Raw genomic sequence first — 24503 nt, forward strand, 5'->3', positions numbered from 1 at the left:
ATAACATTGTGATATTTTTATTTTTGGTGATTTGTAATCGAATGTTTTTGAAATGTTATTTTGGATCCGTCTATTTCATTATCTTGAAGGGTGATTGGGATGGATTAGCATGTTGCTTTGGTAGTGTCCAAGATTGAAGACCTCATGTGGAAACAATCTCTTAAACCAGAACTTCTTGAAAAGCACGATGAAAACGCCTCCTTTGTATGATAGACTTGTCATATTCCAATTGAGTCCTTAGATCCTTACGTGTCAGAATCTATTTCGTCTTTCCCAATTTTCTTTGCAATAAATTGGTGACCCTAACGGTTCCTCATACACAAAGGTATATCTTCCTCTCATAGCTTGCTGAGAATCTGAAATTCGGAATCCCTTTTTTCAATATTAAAAAAGTAATTTCATAATAAAAATATCTCTTTTTTTTTTTATGCCACTTGTTAAATTTGGGGTTTTAAACTAAAATGTTTAACCAATGGAAAAGTACACTTTATATTTTCAAATATAACCAATGTCAAATTTATATTGGCATATTCTAGTAAATACTTACAATTTCATAGAGTGGAAATTATATTTTTAACAATTAAAATTCTATCTCAGAAATTTATTTTATGATATTCTCATTAACTAAATACAAGAAATGAGAACCACTGCCGTAGAAGATAACGCTTAGGATCTAGGAATTGATTTTCCTCTAAAATTTACTACAAGCCAAATGCATGAACTTAATTATATATAATCTAGTAGCAAAATCATTATATTCTTAAAAATAATATTTTTATTTGAATCTTCGATATAATTTGATAGAAAAAGCGGCATATCATGAACGTAAAAAGATGTGTCAAAAAATAAAAACTCTTAGGCTAATCAAGTTGGAGACTAGCCCTAAGTAGGAATCTGAAGTTAAATTTGTTTGGATGATAGAATTAGGACCCACAAGCAATCAAAGTGTAAGATTAAAAACACGTTGGATTTGACTCAGCACCGACAATAAGCCTGCCAATAATCACCCAAATTATTAGCAAGAAAATAATTAAGTTTGGAATTATTAAAATTATATAATAATTATATATTATTAACAAGTAAAATATATGATTAGCCAATGGATTGACTTTGATGTACTTGAGAGAGAAAAATAGAGCATGTATCATCAGAGAAGGCAGATGACAGAAAAATAATAATAAGAATAATGATACTAATAATAATAATAATAAATTAAAAAAAGAAAAAAAAAAAAAAAAAAAGGAAAAAGAAAGGTCAGCATGTTGTGGGGCCTAGTGAAAACGACAGAACTGGATCATTTCTCTCTCCGTGTTGTTCTCCTTAAGTTATATTCAGTGGGGACCATTTGTTTCTCTCTCTGATATTTTTTATTTTGTTTTTCTGATTTTTTTATTTTTTATTTTTTTGTCAAATTATAAAAAATAGGGACCACTCTAAGCGTGTCGCAATCGTAGAGGAAAACAACACGACAAAGTTACAGCTGTGACGGTGACCCCACTACTACTTCCCACCACCAACGACGAGGATGCTTATTTTCTTTGGATTCACGTCTTCACACACTTTTCTTTTCTTTATTTATAAATTATTATTTTTCCTCATTACGGCTCGGCTCGGCTCGGCTCGGCTTATTATTTTCCACCTGTTAAAATCTTCTTAGTCAAAATTTTTTTTTTTTTCCCCACTTTTTTGCTAACTATAAAACTCTTTTTTCCATTCAACATCTTCAATCTCCAACGCAATGGATTGTAACTCTTTTATTACAATCTTATTCATACTAACTCAACCAAAAAAATGAAAGGCAAAAAAAAAAAAAAAAAAAAAAATCTTGTTTATACCAATTCTTGTTTCCATTTTTTTAAAAATTTAATTTTTATGATAATGCCATGTATATCAAATTATTTATAAAGTTACTTACTAAAAAATGTGATAACATAACATGCTCTTTTTTTATATCGGTTAATCTTAAGTTTTATTTATCAGTAGTATTACATATATTAAAATATTTATTAAAAAATATATATTAAAATATTATTAATTGGCATATTTATATAATATAAATATAAAAATTAAGCATTTAAATTGATAAATGAACTAAAAAATTAATTAAATATAGACATATTATTTGATAAATAAATTTTATAAATATTTTGATAACTTTAACAGTATTGTTCTTATTTATCTGTGTTTAGTTTATTTTTTTTAATATAAATAAAATAAACGAATAACACTATTATAATTTTAGAATGTAAGTGTTACTTCTCTCCCAAAAGAAAAGAAAAGAAAAGAAAAAAATGGAAGATAGAAATGTTGTTAGCACACGATTTTTCCATGCCTTTCTCCAATTATCACTTGCCATGTTTAAAATGAATTTGATTTTTTCTTTTTCTTTTTTTTTTTTTTTGGAAGAACTTTATTTATTTAGGGGAATTAATTTTGCATGCATGAGCTCATTTTGGCACAAGGAGGAAGGTATCAATTGCATCATTGGATATTGCAAAGTAGAGGTTAAAGAGTCTATATATTACTAATAAGATGCTGATTGAGTTAGTAGCACACTACAACTTCAAAAATTTTATTTGATCTTTGTGGTCAAAAACCAAAATAAAAAATTATATATATGTATTTTTAAATGCCAATCCAATTATGCACAATCATGAGGCTGATGGTGATGATATCTGTAATTTTGATTATGATTGTGATGATATATATAATAATAATGATAAAAATTTATAGTATCATAATTGTGTGAATATAAATTTCTTGAAAAGATTAATATAAAATTATCTGACTCAAAATATTCCAAATGAAAGAAGCTCTTTGTTTCGTTGTAATTATGTGGTTCCTCACCCAAATCTAGGCCTCTCCCCAATGTTAAGCTTGTGGAGCTTCATTCATCCAAAACGAACTTTTATATAATTGACATTTTTATTTTAAAAATCATGTACTATTTTTTTCCCCTATTTAAACTCATAGAAACATCGATTAAAAAGGAAGAAAATAAAAATAACTCACAGAATTAGAAAGATCCTGTCACATGCCATTATTAGAATTATTTCAATGTAAATACTTATTCAACCTCAAATTTAAACTCTAAGGGATTGAACGTAGTATTTTTCTTAAGTAATTGATTCAATAATTATAAATAAAAGGTATCTATAGGTCTTGTAGTGAAGTTGTTACTGCCTTTACACACAAACAAAAAAATGTTGTTACTGTTATTTTTAAAAATATTGTAATTACAATTTATATGACGGGTCTCAATTAGAATATGAGATTCAAAATTTATAGGGTGAAAGTATATATATATATATATATGCCTAGCAATTCATCTTACAACTCTATGGATATATGTAAACATAAAATTTATATATCTCCCGGTTTATTTTGAAAGATGTGATAATGTACACACTAAAAATGGATTCCATTTTGAAATTTAATTGCTTACCTTCAACTATTCACTTTTTTATTTTGAAATTTTACCATTAAAAATAATTTTTAAAAGGATTAATATGTAAAACAAAATATATTAGTCAATATGGGCTCTAATTTTATTGTTCATATCATCATGTCTTCAAGGATAAAATGAGAGATAATTCTTAAAAAATCAGTTCTTATATATATATATATATTGGGGTATATGTAGACACCATTTTTATTATCTACATTATTATATCTCTTAGAAAAAAATGAGAAAGTAGTTTGTATCAGATCAATTCTAATATATATATATATATATATTTATTTATTGGGACACAAAAAGTTGAGGATATGAATATAAATTGTTATAGTGTTCAAACTTAGATCATATTGTTCAATAACTAGTGGTCTTAACATTGGATTCTTATTGCGACAACTTACATATTCATATTCTTATGTGTTGGATATAATATATGGTCAAATATAAATATGAGATAATAAATTTAACCTTGGATCTATTTAAAACGAAATTCAATTATGAAAAATAAATATAAATTGCAATATAATAATCGAATACAATAACAATTATGGAAAATTAATTTAAATGAAAGATTATTTAGTATTTTTTTATTGATGAAAAATGATTATTTAGTAGTTGAAAATGTAAGAAAAAATGTAAAGCCTATAAATAGATGAGATGCTTTCTTGTTTTAAAAGCAAAATTTCTCAACCAAAACAGAAGAAAAACCTAAGCAAGAATAATTTTATATAAAAAGATAACATTGCATTTGGACTTTAATCCATCAATTCATCCGACATTTTCAACATCTTCCAAAACATTTTTCTATTACTGTGGGACCCCTTTTTTATTTTTATTTTTATTTATTTTTATTTTTTGTTTTGGGGTGGGGTGGAAATTTTGTTCCTATAAACAGGGACCCACCACCACACACTTAGCCCAACATATAAAATATCCCCTTGCAGATATACCTTCTAAATCTCCCAAAATAAATAAATGAATAAATAAAATAAATAAATAAAAATGTACTTAAATTAAGAAAAACCCAAAAGAGCAATAATTATAAATAATAGAAGACCAACTTACGAACTAACTGACGTGCACGCTGTCATTTGATGGCATTAATTCATGTGAAAGGATTTAACAGATCAAACGGTTAGGAACAAAAAATCATCTCAACCTCTGGTAGTTGGTTTAGTGGGTCCACAATCTATGTCCAAATGCCACGTAATCGTTCACAGCAGTTGGTGGTGAGTCATATTGTGCCCTATTAGTGCTCCTAACAAACCGGTGGCTATACAAGTTTAAAATTATTTATACATAATATTATTTTTAAAAAAATATATAATTAACAATTATTTGTTTGTTAATAATAATAATAAGAGGAAAAAAAAAAAACAAATAATGTTAAGTAAATAAACGTGGAAAAAGAGGGTGAAAATCTGAAAAGCATAATGCTACCAGCAAAGGAGGCGGAATGGTGATAGCTCAACCCTCAAGCAGCCGACTTTCTTAATTCACAAAACATAAAATAATAGGTACCAAAGGTTGGTTGTTGGATCAAATTGGGTTCCCTCTATATCAACATTATCTTCTTTCTAATTATTTTTTTAATATACATATATATTTTTTTTATTTGTTGATTAGCGTATGTCTGTGGATCATGGATGACCATTTTTTCCATTTTTAATTAATTTTAAAATTACTTTTATTTTTGGAACTTAGTTGGATTGAATTTTGTGTGCAATTACTTAAATGTATGCATATATTAGTTTTCTTAATGATTAAATTTGGACAAAGTTGAGTTTTCTATACATTTATATATAATTTGTTTTTAAAATTTCGGAGTGATTTAATTTATTTTTTTAAAATTAACATATGTTGAAGATTTTGCACAAACTCATAAATAAATCTTATGCAAATATAATTATATAATAAATGTATGCTTAATTTAACTAAATTGACAAAAAAAATGTTGGCTTCTGACATATTATCGTAAAAGGGATAAAACATGTTTATTTTCTAAAAACAATTTTTTTGTGTAAACTTTAGTTTCTAAATTAATAAATTGTCGGTATTTATTTTTTTTTTTTTGGGTTCTAATAGTAAAAGCTTTGTTTATTGAGTTAACAAGGTGTCTATGAGAAGACAGCGAAGTAGCAAAGCATTATTATTTTTCAAACAGCTATCCAAGTTCAAATCCCACTTTTATCATTGGCTATTTAGGGATAGGTACTGGAATATTAATTTAAAGTATTTTTTATTTTTATTTTTTAATATTAAAAACATATAAAAGAAAATAAACCTTTCAATAAAAGTCTATTATATTTTCACATAGTGTAAATATAACACTAACACTTGATTTTTTTTAAAAATAAAAAATAATTTTTTTTACGTATTTTCTTCTTTTCCAATATAATTTTATGGCATATCAATATATGGTATCATAAAGTGAGCTAGGTAGTTTATTATATCAAACTTCTATTATATATATAAATATATATATATTATATTAACTAGCATTCAAGAAGTTTTTAGTTATAAAAAAAAATATCAATATTCTTTTTTAACAACTATTGGATTCCTTTTAAAATGTAAGATTTAAAATTATATTTATATTTAATGAATTAATTTTGACATGTTTATGTTTTTTTTAAATAAAATTTTGATTTACTAGAATCATCATTATATAAATATTATATATAAAGGAAATCCAAGATTCTAAATTTGGTTTAAAAGAAAAATGGCTCTTCAGGATGGTGAAGCAAGAGGGTGTTAGCCCAAAAAAACTACATATCATTTTAAAAGAAAAGAATGCAAAAGTGTTGTTGGAGTTTCTGTGTGCCAATCTTATTATTATTTTGATGATAGCGTAGATGGAAGAGTTGTGAGAGAAAGAGAGAGTACACATCTTAGTTCGTACAAAAGGAACAGATAAGTGAATCTTTTGCTAACAGTCTGCATAACTTTAAACACTGACTTATGATTTACATAATAATTAATTAATAACCCCAAAAGCCCCAAAAAAAAGCAAAAAAAAAAACTTAAAATTAAAATTGAAAACAGTGACTGTAAATGAAAGCTATACATGATGATCTTTGTTTTAGCTTTGACATTTCACTCACTCACTCATTTTATTGAAAAAAGTGCTCTGATTATGAATAGCTGTGGAGTGTCCAAATCATTTTCTTAAATAGTTAGTTGGATTAAAAACAAAAATAAATAAAAACTCTCTCTACCAGAAATTAAAAGAAAAAAAAAACCCGAATTTTATTTTAGACCAAATCAATTTGGACATATATATTTTAAATCAAAATACTTGTTTCTGTGTCCCGTATGCTTTCAAAAAAAAAAAAAAAAAAAAAAAAACAGAGAGGAGAAAAAAGAACAAAAAGCAATCAAATTGTCAGGCCACAGGAGCAGCTTTATCTTCTTTCTTTTTTCTGACCTCGCTTCCAACTCCTTTCATAGTAATGATTCTATAGCCCCCTCCTCTTCTTCCTCTCTCTCTCTCTCTCTCTCTCTCTCTCTCTCTTTCAGAACTAAACTTTAAAACCCTCTCTCTCTCTCTCTCTCTCTCTCTCTCTCTCTCTCTCTTCTGTTTTTTATTTTTTTTCTTATATATATATATATTTTTCCATTTTCTTCTCTTTCTCTGTGTATGTAAAATCTTTGTATCTCTCAGGGGTGGTGCAGAAAGTTTTGCGTCTCAGATCCCGATATACGGCTTTGGCATCTCTCTCTCTCTCTCTCTTACACCATTAACAATAACCAAATAAAAAAAAAAAAAACTCCATTTCTTTCCTTTGTGGTCCTCAAAACCTAGAAAAAAAAGCCCATTTCTTTTGTTTAATTTTTTTTTTCTTTTGGCTTTTGTTTTTCAAACTTTCAAAACCCCAATTATATAATTTTATTTGTGGGTTGTTTTCTAGCGGCTGACCCTTTCCACTATTCTTCTAATAGTCCTCCTTCAGGTATCATTCCCTCCAGAAAAAAAAAAAAAAATGCAAGAACCTGGATTGGGAATGATGGCTGCTGGTGGTGGTGGTTTGGGAGGTGAAGTTTCTATCTCCAGCGGCGGCGGTGTTGGTGGTGATCAACACCGCCAGCTGAAGGCGGAGATAGCCACTCATCCACTGTATGAACAGCTACTATCGGCGCACGTGGCTTGTCTGCGAGTCGCCACGCCGATCGATCAGTTGCCGTTGATCGACGCTCAGCTCTCTCAGTCGCATCATCTTCTTCGCTCTTATGCTTCTCACCAACACCAACAACCCCATTCTTTGCCTCCCCATGAACGCCAAGAGCTCGATAACTTCTTGGTAATTTTTCTTTTTCTTTTTTTTGGGTTTTTTAGTCTAGTGAATTTCAACGGCTTATATTTTATATTTATGATTTATGATTTTTCTTTTTCGGAATTTTTGTAGGCACAATATTTGATAGTTTTGTGCAGTTTCAAAGAACAACTTCAACAACATGTCAGAGTCCATGCGGTTGAAGCAGTCATGGCTTGCCGTGAAATTGAAAATACTTTACAGGCTTTAACTGGTATGTAATATGTTTTATGTAAAAATTTCCATGAAAACTATCAATCATATTATCATTATTTTTTCTTTTTTTCACTTTTTCGGTGCATTTATATTAATAGTACGTTTAGGATAATATATATGTATCAGTGACAAATATGTATCATCATTTGTTTTCTCTCTCTCTCTCTCTCTCTCTTTTTTTGTTTTTTTGGTTTTATTCTACAAAAAAAAAAAAAGGAAAAATAATAAACAAAGAATCATTATTATCTGGTTCAACAAAAGTCTTAATTAATTAACATTAACTATTGTTTATTTGATTAGTTTGTAACCATCAATACATATAAAGAAAGTTTTTTTTGGTCTTTGTTTTCTGAATTTTGAAGCGTTTGGTAGGGAAAAAGATGAGAGGACGGATAGCTATATATATATATATATATATAGATATTTGGGTGTTCCAACTCAAAGTGTGAGAAGTGGGTGAGGTAGGGTCTACGACAATAAGCAAAAAAAAAAAAAAAAAAAAAAATGGTTGTGAATGGATTAGTGAGTTGGGTGAGAGAGAGATAGAGGAAGGTATACCACCATATACCATCACCAACAGATAAGATTGAGCATTGCGAATATTTGGGTTCTAGAATACTTTACTTAATTCTCTTATGATTGCAATTATTATTACTTTAACTTAATGCATGAACTTTTTGTCTGTTTGGCTAGCTTATTAATTTCTTTGAAAGTTCGGTTGATTAGGTATATCTTTATATTATTCATATATTAGACATTAGGAGATTACAGATGTAACCAACCATCTAATTTCATTGATATTTTAGTGATACTATATATATATATATATGCATGAAAGTTAAGATCTTTTGGTGTTATTGGAATTGATCTTGTTAGATAATATATAAATAAGGATTCGTTTTTATGATTTTGTTCTCTTGGTTTGGTTATTGGAAGCTTTGGAAAAGTACCAATATATGGATGGTTTTAAGGGGTCGTGAGCATTAAATTGTTGACACATGGCCTCTAAAATTTCCTAGCATGCATTATAGGCCTTTTCACAAATCAGACCCTAGCAAAGTACTGGCTTTTATTACAATATTATCTTGGAAGTTGGTCCATGAGGACAAAAACTTGCATGTGGAATTGTGAGAAAAGTACCCAATTAGCATGCTCGTATTGTATTCAGAGTTTGGCATTGAGAGCACGGATCCTCACCATCAAAATCTGAGGAGAGAGAATTTTTTTTCTTGGGTGAATTTTGAATAGACCGTACTTGTTATTTGGTAAGACAAAATGATGAATTTTGTCTTTAAACTGTCTTTTCTTGGAGAGGCTAGTAAGAGTTGAAGAAAACAAGCGAGACATCAATTTTGTATTATTTGTTTATGAAGTAATATTACATTTGTCATAGCATGGCGTTTCTTATTAGTTTAAATTTTTGCATTTCTTTACAATTCAACATGGAATATATTAGATAAACAGATAAGTGGGTTCACAAATGAGGCAATATTCATATGCATAATTTCTATTTATTTAAGTTATTGGGAATATATATAGTGAAAAGTCCTCTTTAGTTTTCTCAAGGTTGAGACCAACCTTTAGTTCGGATTGAAGTGGGTTTTAAAAGAGTTGTTTTTTAAACTCTAAAAGCAATATGGTTATAAGCCATCCCATTGAGTCACTCTTTGTTGTAGCTATATTTGGTTATTCCCAAACTTTTCGAGGTGGGTTTAAAATATGGTTGTTCATGAAATTATGTATGTACATAGAAAACAAAATACTTATATAAGTCATCCCATAGAGTCACTCTTATTTTCACAAAAGTTTCGTTTTCTTCTTATTTGTTGTCATAAACTATACTCTACTTGTTTATTAGAAGAAATACTTTTTTAATTGTAGTGGAGCTTTGAAAATCCTCAAATCTTAAGTGTATTGACAAGATCATTACAATTCACTAATAAAATATTAAGAATAATTTGTTTAAAATAAAGTGAAAGTAAGACAGAAAAATCGACTACTTAACAATGAGATTTGCAAATACAAAATAGCATGCCGTGTCTCATGTGCTTTTTTCTTCTTTAATCCATGTTTATCAGCAAACTTCATTATTGATAATTAATATGCCATCATACATATTCCATGATCTATCCAAATTAGCACATCTCATTGTTTGTTAAAGTATTTCATATGTACAATTGATCATACAAAAATTTTTTTGATCGGACGTTTTCTTGAATGACAAAAATATCCATATTGTTTAAAATCATAATACAATATCCTATAAACGTTTTAAAAACTATGTAACGAATGCAATGTACGTATATACAATTTGAACAAAAAGATATATGTTTTGCATATGGTTTTGATAACTCCACAAGGCTTATTATTATGGCTTTGCATTAAACCTTCAACAATCTGGTAGGCTTGAAACCATATGATAGAAAACGTTTGGTTGGGATGAGCTAGCTCATGCCTCTTGGAATGAGATTGTATAAAATGTTAACTTTTTTTGGGATAATTAATTCATCACTTGCTGATATATATATATATATATATATATGTATTTTTTCAGGAGTCAGTCTTGGGGAAGGAACGGGTGCAACGATGTCAGACGATGAGGATGAACTGCAGATGGATTTCTCTTTGGATCAATCGGGCGGTGATGGACATGACATGATGGGATTTGGTCCTCTACTTCCAACCGAGTCCGAGAGGTCTCTAATGGAGAGAGTTCGCCAGGAATTGAAGATTGAACTGAAGCAGGTTTTTACATTTATATAAATCAAACTCATCATTTTCTGAAAGTTTTATTTCATTTATATGCTTGTTGCTATTTGTCAGGCAGGAAACCATCTATTTATAAAGAAACATAACACAAACATTAACTATATGTTTAATCTTGCAGGGCTTCAAGTCGAGAATTGAAGATGTTAGGGAAGAAATATTAAGAAAAAGAAGGGCAGGGAAGTTACCTGGTGACACAACCACAGTGTTAAAGAACTGGTGGCAGCAACACTCTAAGTGGCCATATCCAACTGTAAGTAAACAATCTCATCACTATCTATATACACCTATCCACATAGTGTTGTCCGATAACACGTCTATCCACATATTATATGCCTATTCACATATGAATAGGCTACTTGTCGGATAGCTTATCCTAAGCTCCACACCTAAGAAATGAAACCATATATACATTGCACCTGGAAAGTCTTATCAAGTTGACTAAGGTCTTTGATTTAATTTGTTTAGGCTTGTTTAATTGAGTTAAGACTATTTTTAAAACTAAATATTGATTTAATAGATCTTTAATATAGCATACCATGAAACTAGCCTAATAGGAGATTGACAATATATATAACCATTCTCCAATAAACTCTCTTAGCTTAGAATTGGACAGCATGGCAACATAGTAAGTCATATGGCTAACATCTTAATGAATGACCGCCACGTAATTATTTCTCCCATTGTTACTTTGGAGACAATTTCCAGAAAATCAAATCTATATATATATATATATGTTGATGACGGTGATGAAGTTACTTCCTAAAGCACGAAATTAATAAATAGTTTCGTATAATTTTTGACAAGCAGGAAGATGACAAGGCAAAACTTGTGGAGGAGACAGGGTTGCAGCTAAAGCAAATTAACAATTGGTTTATAAACCAGAGAAAGCGCAACTGGCACAGCAACTCTCAATCTGTAACCTCTCTAAAGTCCAAGCGCAAAAGATGATCATCAGGAGCTAGCATAGCCAAATTAATAACCATGAAAACTCCTTTACTACCACTTCTATGTCTGATATAAAATAGGCATTTTTATGTGAAAAGCACTACTACTGATCATGATGAGACACCTTGGAATGTTAACTTTGATGATGAATCCAAACTCACTCCTACACAATATGTAATATATGGAAAACTAATAGCTCTTTCTTTTACATGTGAGAGGTTGTAAATTCTTGTACTCCATAGAGCAAAATTACTTTAATCCTGTGATCATGTTATTTTCATCTTAATTTGGGCTTGCTTCGTGCCATAATACTTGCAAAAATTTGAAAGCAATTTCATATTTTAAGTAATATTTGATTATACAGATATGGAACTTTTTGTTCTTCTTTTTCTTTTTGTTTTTTAATTGAAATTTATGTCTCACTTAATTGTGCCATGTTATTAATTTATTACTTCCCGTGTTATGTTATTGAACTGCCTGAAATAAGGAAACAGTACGAATTTATAATGTGAAAGTGACACATGAATCCAATGCTGATCAGTGAAAAGTGCTTAACATTTACTCAATAATTTATTCAGGGGAAACAGTCTGGTAACAAAAATGTCACTTTCTAATTGCCACTCAAAAAATTATTAGTGAATTTTTAATCATTATGAGAAATAAATCATCAATGACTTAACAGTATAATGCAAATTTTCACACATTTGAAGCAATAAATTATTAATTCAAAATTTTGGTCAATGTAAAAGGTTTGTAATTCAGATCTTGCTTTCCAGTTAATTACTATGCAATAATACCTTCCTAATTATTTTCATCCTGTTCTTAGAGATCATCAAAATAATGGGAAAAATAAATTATAAAACCTAGTTTTAATTGCTTAAAAAAACATCTACCCTAAAATAAGAAAAGCAACCAGCTTAAAGCGAAAAATAATAGGGTCATTAGCAGGAATACCCCCTAGATTATACAACATTTTGCACTTTGGTTCATGTAGATATTGCACCCATGTGGACCTTTGATCCATTTACTGTCAACTACTGCAGATTAAAAATGTATTTGCTTGACGGTGATAATTTATTTGTGTGTAAATTTGATGGGGATAGCCAAATTGCAATATTTATATTGTTTAAGAAGAGAAATGATGTCAATATTTCGCAGATGAATTAATTTTTTTTTTTGTTCATGCAGAGGTTTTGTTTTTCGAATCAAGTAAATATATTAATACATATTATGTTCACAAAAAGAAAGCTAGTGTTCTATAAAATTGACATCGATCCATACTAAAATATTTTACAAAATGGAAAAAATCTAAAACTTAATGCGCCTTTTGAAGTGTTAAAGTGAGAAGATATATATATATATATATATATATTATCCTCCAGCTGCCGAAAAAGAGGATTATAATGCTCCACTAATCTCTGGTACAAGTACTATAAGCACTTAGGAGATTACTAATTAGAGTGTATATATTATTATACTCTACAAGTGTACCTTCTGAATTCAATCAGGCTCAGCCTCAGGCCAAAACCATAAACGAATTAACAAATTAAAATATCAAAAAGATACTCGAAACCAAGCCTTTGGACCACTTGATTAAGGTGAGATCTCTCACGTGCATTTCATACAAGCATCTCATGAATATTATGATAAAAAAAAGAAAAAAGAAAAAAAAAGTTAAAGAGCTTAGGATTAACGAATCAAATCATGTGAAATTAGCCAAGCCATTAATGATCTGGTGTAATTTTTTTTTTAATTATATTTATATTATTTGCATCCGCTTAGCAATATTTTATTAATGTTTTATATAATATGTGAAGTAATTAGAGGCTAAAAGCTATACAGTACCGAATCTTTCTGATTCCCATTATTTCAGCAGGCCATGGGTTATGTCGTAACCTAATTGGATGTGTTAATTGTAAGGTAGGATTAAGACAAGTGTAATTAACATTTAACTAGTTACGCTGAAAATATCAATTAAAAAAAATTCCGTGCAAAATTATAGGCCTGAGACCTCAACTATGATGTTCACTATGTCACATACTTGCAGGCCAAGATGGGAGTTTCCTATAGCTATTAGCAATTTAATTAATTTTTGAGCTATAGATATAGCAATGAATAGTGTTTATTATTATTATTTTTAACTTTTTCCTTCTTTTATTATCAGCCAAAACTTACAAATTGCTGTCTCTAAGGACAAAAAAGAGCAAATGCTAAGGCTATCAAATTTATTTACAAATATTTGAAACCAAATAATGTGACAATTTATTATTAGTTGATAAATTAATACAAACTAAAATGATGAATACTAAACCTAATGAGAGCATGTTTAATGGGGATTGCAGATTGTGAAAAATAAATATGTCATATAAATAATATTGACGATGTTTTAAATAAGTTGCTTTCCAATAATAATGTGTAATAGTATTGAATATCAAATGGATGTAGTTTAATTATTTTCAAAGTAAACCTCTCCTTTTTTAAGTTTTTTTAGATATTATAAAATTTTCTAAAAAGCAAAATTTTTTTAAAGTAATTTTTAATAAAATATATAAATAATTAATAGTCATAAGTATTTTTGATGTACATTATCAATGAAAAATAATTTTAAAATTGATTATACGTTTATATCATTTATATTTAAACAATGTTAATTTTTAAGCTACATATAACAATTCACATTTGTCATTAAAAATACTAAAATTATGCAACATCTTTGAAAAATACTACTTATCACAATTGATTAATAATCACCATTAGAACCTACATATTATATAGCAATTTAAATTATTATCATTAAAGGGTTCATTTTTTTAAAATAAAAAATAATAAAATTAAATATCTAATCAAAATTTACCGAACGGTGAGTCATCAGTAATAATAAATAGTAGAACTCAATATCTTTTGATATCTAAATTTGATAACTTCAATATTGTTGTATATCAACAAAAATTTAAGGAGACCAAAGCACTTGTATTTTGTATATAGCAGTAAATAGGTGTTTGACTTATACAAATAACTACAGAAAAAGATAAAAAGAAAACAATTATATGCATTAAATTGAAATTACATATCGTAGGCACCCGTGTGTTAACATAATGATACATGTTTATATTTCAAGCAAAAAAAAAAAATAAAAAAATTGATACATATTTATATGCTGAAGATAATTACAGTTTGCATTTTTATGTGGGATAACTTTTATAAACATTAATTATTTAAGAATAATAAATATCACCCTCACTTTTGTTTGTTTTATTAATAGCAAGTAGAAAATGTGTTAGCCAATGAGTGCATTCTCTCGTGGTGCATTATCACTTCGACTTAAACAATGATATGAAAAATGATTGTACATTCATAATTAAGGGTGAATTTTTTTATGAGCTCTTCTGTTTTATTTTCAATATTGAATTACTAATATGAAAAATGTCAGCACATTTCTTTTATATTTTATTTTTGTTTCAATGTAAACGTATTTTTTTAACTTCTTATCAACAGAGTTATAATTTAACCTATTTATCTTTCATTTAAAAAGGTTTTTTTTTTTTTTTTTTTTTTTTCACATTTATAGTTTTTTTTTCTGTGACTTCTACGTACTATAAGAAAATATATATAAATAAAAAGAAATTAGCACAAACACATACACATTTCTTCAATAACTACTATATCTTCAAAATATTAGTGCTCAAATCCCCTCTCCCTAATTCATAAAAGAAAAAAAAAAAAAAAAAAAGATAACAAGTTGTATACGATAACGATGGTTACTGTAAATACAACTTCAAAAGTAAAAGGTTATTTATCTTGAATACATTTAAAACTATTTCTGTTTTTTTATAAAAAATAACGGTAAATATCATGAATTTATTTTCATTCCTTACTTTTATATTTGAATTTAAGTGAAATATGAAGGGGCTATGTTAATATTTTTCATCATAGAAATGTAATATTGAAAAAATAGCAAAATAAAAAGGACTATAATGATATTTATCCCATAATAATATATATATATGTATATATATTTATTAAATAATAATGTTGGGTCATAACTTTTATAAACATTAATATTATTTAAGACTAATAAAGATCACCCGCGCTTTGGTTTTTTTATTTTTTTATTTTATTTAATTTAATTTTTTATAATTAATAGCAAGTAGAACGTGTTAGGTATACGGGTAGCTAATGGATGCATTCTCTCGTAGTGCATTGTCACTTCGACTTATACCAAGATTGAAAATGATTGTACCTTCATAATTAAAATAATATATATATATATATATTTTTTTTTTTTATAAATAAAAATGTTCGTTCTTTTTGTTTTTTTTAATCATAAAAATGTTGGGTTGTTACAGATTTGGTTAAGATCCACCACTGTATATGTTCAAATAACTGTTTACTCCAAGACTCCAATCAAATTGGTTCATTTATGTGGCAAGGCAATGCTAAAGCTTTAAATAGTAAATTCATGCATACATTAAATAGTAGAAAACTTGAGCCACCCACATTCACATTTTCTCTTATGACCAAGAAATGGATTCTAAGCAATGCCATAGTTGGTGGTTGATAATAATGTCAATCACATCTTCGATTCTCTTTCAAGAAAACCAGTTCCTGGCCCATAAAATCTCCAACAAACACCATAATTATGGACCTCCAACAAATATTATCAAGACCCTTTATTTCCCAAATTTTCTTACTATAATAGATCAAGTGAAACTCCTTGGCAATGCAAGAATTTCCAAAGATAAGGTGCTATTCAAATCCCTGATCCCTCATCACCAACCGTTGACCACAAATACCAAGTAGGCCGAGCTCTCTATTCCTCTCCAATCCGTCTATTTGACCCACTAACTCTAACACCAGCTTCCTTCCAAACCACTTTTACTTTCCAAGTCAATTCCACCACCAACTCCGTTGCCGGTGGGGCGCAATCTTCCACCAGCGGCGGCGGTGGCGGCGGTCTGGCTTTCGTTATCATGCCTGACGAGTTCACCCTTGGACGTCCAGGTCCATGGCTTGGCATAGCCAACGATGCGTGCAACCATTACAAGATCTTCGCCGTTGAGTTCGACACGAGCCACGATGCGGAATTCGGCGACCCAAATGACGACCACGTTGGCATCAATGCCGGCACCGTTGTTTCCTTCAAGACGGCGAATTCATCGGAAGCAACGATTTCTCTCCATAGCAGCTCAGTCGATCGAGCCTGGATCATCTATAATGGCGACCAGAGGTGGATCGATGTTCATCTCGGAGTAGATGGCGATCCAATTCCCAAAATCCCCATTTTATCTTCACCATTAAATCTCTCTCCTTTTCTCAAAGAATACATGTTCGTCGGCTTCAGTGCTTCAACAGGAAATTCAACGCAAATCCATAACATATTATCATGGAATTTCTCATCCGTATCACAAGCTTTTATCCAACTTCCTTCTGGCAAAACTTGCCATAGAAACATAGTCCAACAAGTTTCCAAATACTCTTCTGCTAATGTCAAACACTATGGTCAACTTAGTAGCTTCTTTATCTTTGTAGCTGTTCTTGGACTTTGCACGGTGTCTTTGCTCATTTACTTCAAAGGTAGTGAGGCGAAAGAGAGTTCGATATCTCTTTGGCTCTTCGAAAACAAACAACGGCCCGTACCGCCGGGAAAGCTTCGACGATTTAATGTTCTGGAGGTTCAAAAAGCCACACGGTGTTTTAGCGAAAGCGAAGTTTTGACAAGTGATTCAGGTGGTGTTCTTTATAGAGGGACTCTGGGAAATGGACGTCAAGTGGCGGTGAAGCGGTGGTTCTCCACAACTCGATCAGTGAGCTTCTCATACTTGCATTATTCGAGCCGAATTCCGGAAAGAATCGGCGAGTTAACTCAAGTTAACCATCCAAATCTCGCGACGATTTGTGGGTGGTGCTGCGAAAGCAACGAGATTATGATCTTCTACCATTACTACCAGTATGGAAGCATGGATCGGTGGCTGTTCGGAATCTGTTCGCTTCCATGGACACGGCGATTCCGGCTCATTAAAGATGTAGCAGAGGCACTGAGTTACCTCCATCGCAATGAACTCGTTCATGGAAACTTGAAATCGAGCAGTGTTTTTTTCGACGTAGATTACAAAGCCGTTCTCGGAGATTATGGTTTTGTTAATTTCTGTGAGGGTTTGAAAGAGAGAGATATGGGGAAGAAAGAGGATGTTTTCCAGTTCGGGATTTTGGTGATGGAAATGGTGGTGGGGAAGAAGAAGGAGGGCACTGAATGGTTGGATGAAGAAGGAGGAGGAGGAGGAGGAGGAGGAGAGAAGGGTGTTTTAGGGTTTGCAAGGAGGATGTATGAGAGAGGAGAGATGGTGAAGATGGTGGACAAGAGAATGGTTGATCGTGTGAACTTTGAAGAAGCAATTCTTCGGGTTTTGATAATGGGATTGAATTGCACTGCCATTGAAGTTGAAGGGAGGCCTTACATGGAAGAGGTGGTGCATTTCTTTAACTTGATGCAGAGTTTGAATTTTCATTGACTACTTCCCACAAAAACCATTTGATTTAGAATATATATATATATATATATATGATCATAATAAAACCAAATTGAGAATTAGAAAGGTTAAAAAAAGCCCAGATTTGTCTTATTTTTCTATGCATCCATCCATATTTGTTATTTATATGATACCATTTCATTTAAAAACATAAATAAAGAAATAAAAAAATAAGAAATAAAACAAGCTACAGAAGATTCTCATCCGGAAGGTGCAAATGGAAATCCAAAACGAAAGGAGGATTTTAATTTGTAACCGGTAGATATGAAAAATTGGTGTGGAATTAGAGTAAAGGTTCTTTGGTTTGGTATTGTTGGGCTTGGGTTACCATATCAACGGACTACCTTGGTAAAAAAGTGCATTCAAAATGAAAAAAAGAGAAATTTGGCCCGTTACCCACTCAAACAGGGTGTAAACGGTAGATATCCATCCATTGCTAGTATTTTTTATTCTACCCACCTCTATTCATAATACCCCTCATTTAAAAGAAATTAAAAATTGCCTGGCCTTCTTTTAAATCTTATTTTGCAAATTACCAAAAGATAAAAAAAAAAAAAGAAAAAAAAAAGAAGAAAATCTTATTTTGCTTTGCAATCTTTGTCTTCTACAAGCTCTTCTCCAAGCACGTCTCTTTAATCGTCTCACAGTCCGCGCAAGTCTCACTTAATGCCCTCTTTTTTTTTGTCTTCTTCTTCTTTAGTGTGAAGAATCTAGGTTAGAATGCTATTTTCTTATTCAATTTGATTTTTAGTTCCTCTCCAATTGAATATGTGTTTGATTTCCACATTCATCTTCTATTTGAATTATACTATTACTTTCTGTTTTTATGGTTAGTTCTGATAGATATTCAATGGAAGTTTAGGTGTCAATTCATATTCATCTTTGAATTTTGAATTCGTAGATTTAGTTAATATCCATCTTTATTGGTTCATTTGCCTTTGATATGAATTTTTCCTTCCAATTCTTTTTCTGGAAAATTAATTCTGATTATCTTAGTTTAATTTTTTATTTTTTATTTTTTTATAGCTATAGGGAAAAAACCTTATTATAAGAAAAGCTTATTCAAGTCTACTTGAAGTTGTTCAAGTTCTTACAGACCTGAAACTTCCATGGATCCTTCCTGAACATAATCTTAAATTGGTTTTAGAAGTTTTAGTGCCATATAACAAAACTTCAAAAATTTTAGTGCCAAAATATCATTAAGATAAAAAATGACCTTTTCTTTGAGCATATGTTCAAACTGTAATTTTTGAAACTGGAGTTGAAGTTCTTCAAGCTTTTCCTGCTACATAGATAGTTTTGCAACATCCTTTCTAGATTGATCTAAGAGTAAAGCTACTCTTTTGTGTTTCTCAACCCTAAAACCACTCTTCTCAAGTCCTCTATCTTTTTTGCAATCATGTTTGCCTATCTCTGCATATATAATACTCTTTGTAAGTAAGAATCCACAAAAAAAAGAAGATAAAAACTATAACGTAAAGAGAATAGAGTAATTACAAAGCATTTTCCCTTGGATATGGTTTTTAATAACTAATTCCAAGCCTTACCAATAACTCCTCAAGATCATAAATTCCAACTCTGCTTTATCGAAGACTAAATCTCAAATAGATGGTAAAAAACTGTAACATGATTTATTAGCTTATATAATAGATATAATCCAAAGACAAATACAAAACACAAATAAGAAAAATATACCCAAAGCCTGTGCATTAACAATAAATTAACCCAGACACAAAAATAAGTTCAAACCAGTAATTATATATATATATATGTATTCCATATATATATAGAATATGAATGAGTAAAATACATGTTAGAACCATTCTTAATGTTGGATATGGCAAAAGAATCCATGGAATGATTGGTCCTAGAATATCATCCTTGACCATTATAATTAGTTGGAAGAAGAATTAAAAATCCAACAATAGAGCAAATCACAAAGAATTTGATATTGCGAATTAATTAAGCACTTGCTTCAAATTAATGAAAACATTTCTAAAAAAACATATTTCAAAAACAAAAATACCCATGAGAAATTTGACAACGAGAAAAATGAGATTAACCTTCAACCATGCACACAATGTGAAACACATTATCCATTTACATTTCCATTCAAAAAGTACTATTTGGTTGCCTTTTCTCTTTTCTCTAATGGTTGTTAAAAATTTTGACTAGAAGCATAATAAACAAAAGGTTAAGCCATACAAATAATGTGAAATACATTTTACCTTTGAAGTAGGTTTGTTCTATTGTAAACTTAATGCTCTCATGTTGTGACTGCATGTTTAGAGAAAAAAAAGTTTTTTAATATGGGGGAAGCTCCAAAAAATAGTAAATAGAAATTCAAAAACTCTATTTTGACACTGCAATTACAATACAGACATTTAGTTATTTAACTATGTTCAATGCAAAACTTTAATAATGAATAGTAAACAATAAATTAGATTACTTAATATTGTTTCATACTTAACATATTGCCAGTTCAGTCTTTACTTTGTGCCTTAATTCTCTTCTTGGTTAAGTTAAGTTGTACTTGCCTTGCCTAAAACTTGAGCCCCAAGTTTTAGTATTTTTGATACAACATCATTTTTTATAAATGTATATTATCTGAAGTAGGCAATTGAGAAACAAATTTTATTTCTTTCTAAAACGAACTAGAAAAATATTCATTGGTTTTTTCATCCTTTTGGATATGTGCATTGTTTCTAATCATTTTTTTCTTTTAAGTGTTTTGGTTGTTTATGATATTGAATATTAGCTTATTATTAAAGAGTATTGGCATCAATATTTTCAATTTGTCTACTTATACATTGATTATATACCATAATTTAGATGTTCAATCATTGGATACTGTATTTTAGCTTCAGCGATATATACTGCTAGCTCTGGAATATGATTTAGTGAGGTGATAGATGTCTGTCTTTTAATGGCCGCAACAGAGCACGATCCACTATCCAAATCAAATATGCTTCTATGCATATTTGGAGGTATTCTATAAAGATTGCTATCTTCATAATTGTTGAATTGTGTGACCCTGGTGACACATAAACAATAAATAAAGATTTATTTTGAGGTCTATTTAAAGTATATCTATCGATAAAACCTTGCATATCATCATCATTATTCACTACATGTGGCTTGCATGAAAAACATACATGGTATATAAATTGCAGGGTCAAGTATTACATAAAATCCAAATTAAGAGTATTGTAGACAATATTTTGAAGTTCTGCCATTGTAGAATTCTTTTTTATATATGTAACTTCATTTTTGGATTTTAGTACATCCACAGACCAAGTAAATTCCAAGTTCTATCATAAAAAATTATCACTAAAATTTGTGTTTGTGATGATGTTAGGAGCCGTTCAAAATTTCTTACCGGAACCCTAGACAAGTCTTGATCCCAGGGAAACCTACCAAACCCTCCAATGGAAAATCCAGCAGCATCTCTCTAAGGGTTGGACTTACCATAAAATTTTCTGCACAAAAACACATTTGTAACAATATCTCCTTAATCCTCCAATCTTATTACAATTTATTTCCACAAAGTTCAGCACTTCAAAAATTAACAGGGAACCAGTGCCATATTATATAAATGCATCCATACAGTATACAGAGCATCAAGGGTTTACAAATAATTATGAAATTTAATACAACAAAGTATAAAAGAAGTAGTACAAGGTAGGAAGGAAAAGAAAGAAAGGACTCCTTGGAAGTCGACAGCAACTAAAACGTCGAGCTCGCTCTGGTCGATCACATATACTAACTTGGGTCTAGAGAAACGAATTTAAAAAAAAAATGAGATGCTAATCATCTCCTTGAGAGCCCCGGCACTACACACTAATAATAATAATAATATAACAATAAAATGATCTTGATTAAAGAATAAATACCAAGTATTTTTAAATAATATTTTCTCTCAAAACGCTCACAGTTCACTTTGTTGGAAATGTTCCCCTTTTAAAATATTTTCACAAAACCCAATAATCGTATGCCCCAAAAAATCACAAATAATTAATTAAATAAATTGCACATAAAATACAATAAATTAAAAATCTAAAATTTATAATGGAAATAATAAAAGATAATTTTAATAACAATTATTAAAACTGTAACATGATGTCATAAATAGAAAAAACCAAATTACAAATAAATCAATAAATAAATAATAGAACTCATAGTAGAAGAATTTAGCACAAATCAAATTAACTAAACAAGAATTGAATCAATGAAATAATCAAGAAATACTATTTAATAAATAAAATGCAATTGATATGCAATAAAAAAAATAACAAGAGATATCAATTAATCAAATAATAAAATCACGATTAAATACCTTTAGTTTCAAATAAAATTTGAAAACATTAATTATTATAAATAGGATAAAACACAATTAAATCCATTGAATCTTTAAATATGAATTTAAAACAGATTTTGTTTAAAAATTTCATATCGAAATATTCTGATGCACCATATTATATGCCAGTGATGTCCGACGGTGCCTAGCGTCCCAAAGCACCATCTGATTGGGAGGTTAAGAGAGAACCTGCATTCGGTCACCGTGGCATCCACCGGGCCGATGTTATCAACAGTCACCTAGCTATGGAGGGGGCGGCTGATGTTCACTGTGCATCATACCCTGCCAGCCCTCAAGTCCAATGGCCTAATCATGCGCACTAACTATATCCATATAAATACAATACAGAACACCAATACTGTATGAGTGCGTCTAAAAATCATAAAATCAGTATATTTTTAATTATTGAAATTTCATAAATTCCACTTTCAAATCCATTGGTTCACATCACCTTTAAACTCATAATATTTTCACAATTCTTTTAAATCCTCCTCATAAATCCATTGAGCTCAAATCCATCAATTTTTAAATCCATCAATTTGAATATACAAATTTTCCAATGGCATAAGGTCAAGTCTTTAATATTTCAATGCATAAATATTTTTGGAACGTAATAATTTAAATCAATATTTTTCTCAAATTTTAAAAATTTATTTAAATCAAAGATATTCTTAAAATCACGTAAAATTCATGCATAGTTAAATACCACAATTCATCAATGCATCATAAATTTAAAAGAGATAATTTCTTTCAAATTCAAAGAATCAATCCATACCACATAAATCCATATATAATTAAATTCATACAATTATGCACAATAAATTGAATAATAAACATAAAAATAATTAAAAGAATTTAAAACCACAATTCCTTTAAATTCCTAAATATTTTTGGCACCAACCATATATTAGAAATTATCATAATTTAGCAATAAAATTTTAGATAGAAATTCTCATAAATATCAAATACATAAAACATATTTTTCAAATATTTAATTATGCAATATTCCAACAAAAAAATTCAATCATTATTAAATTAAATCCCAAATTCATATAATTCTTAAAATCAAAATATTCCTTAATGCACAAGTAATTTTAATTTACTCAATTTTTGGCATCAAAATTCCAATTCTAAATTTACTAAATATTCAACACATAAAATATAATTTTCAATATTCAATTAACACAGAATATTCATAATTTAACTCCCAAAAAAATAATTTGAAGGTGGGTCACTCACCTCGAGCATGCAATTCAATCAAGATCCTCTACGGAATCGATTCCACAATTCACACGTGCTCCTAAAATATCAACATTGCACAAAAACAAATAAATTAATATTTTATTCGGATAAATAATACACGGTACCCGGGGGAGCTAACACAAATGGTATCCAAAATTTGTGAGCAATATACCGAAACGAAGCTTATGGAATGAGGGTCATGCATTGAAGCTTACCTCCTGGAGATCGGACCCGTGGTGGTCGGAATCTTGTCGGAAAGCTCTCGGAATGCAAGTCCTTGATTCTCTCAAACCTTCGTGAATTGGAGGAAACCGACCTCGGACTTAAGTTTAGGGAGGTCGAATTAGTAAGGAAGGATAGGTGGGGTGATCAGAAACTTATCAAAATTGGAGGAATCCGCCACCTCCGGTGGTGTGTCCGACGACCATTAGCTGTGAAATTTGGTGGAGAGGTAGATCTGGTGATGGGTAAACCAATGGGATCGGCGGTGAGGCAAATAGAGGTCAGGTTTGGGAGAAATCATCGGAGAAGGAAACATGCCATTCATCGAAAAACACCCCGATCCAAGCGCGTCGCAGGCGATTTGGCCGTGATTTTTAGCTGGCCGGTTTATTTTGATGGGTGGGTCATGGTGGTTAGGCGCGTGTACTGTTCTGGTGGCCGGAAATGGGTGAACA

At 29.9% G+C, this 24503-nt stretch overlaps 2 protein-coding genes across 2 annotated transcripts; both read left to right on the forward strand.

Moving 5' to 3' along the window:
- Positions 1-6751: 6751 nt before the first annotated feature.
- LOC107405822 (homeobox protein knotted-1-like 7) lies at positions 6752-12085 on the forward strand. The gene is made up of 6 exons (XM_048463913.2): positions 6752-6906; positions 7122-7758; positions 7864-7984; positions 10541-10731; positions 10874-11005; positions 11563-12085. Exons 2-6 carry the CDS (start codon positions 7441-7443, stop codon positions 11701-11703), a joined length of 903 nt encoding a protein of 300 aa, XP_048319870.1. The 5' UTR covers positions 6752-6906; positions 7122-7440; the 3' UTR covers positions 11704-12085.
- A 4585-nt stretch (positions 12086-16670) lies between these two features.
- On the forward strand, positions 16671-18209 carry LOC107405821 (L-type lectin-domain containing receptor kinase VIII.2). The gene has a single exon (XM_016012914.4). It carries the CDS (start codon positions 16671-16673, stop codon positions 18207-18209), a length of 1539 nt encoding a protein of 512 aa, XP_015868400.4.
- Positions 18210-24503: the final 6294 nt, after the last annotated feature.

This window comes from Ziziphus jujuba, chromosome 6 (genome assembly GCF_031755915.1).
Source record: "Ziziphus jujuba cultivar Dongzao chromosome 6, ASM3175591v1".
NCBI classification, from domain to species: domain Eukaryota; kingdom Viridiplantae; phylum Streptophyta; class Magnoliopsida; order Rosales; family Rhamnaceae; genus Ziziphus; species Ziziphus jujuba.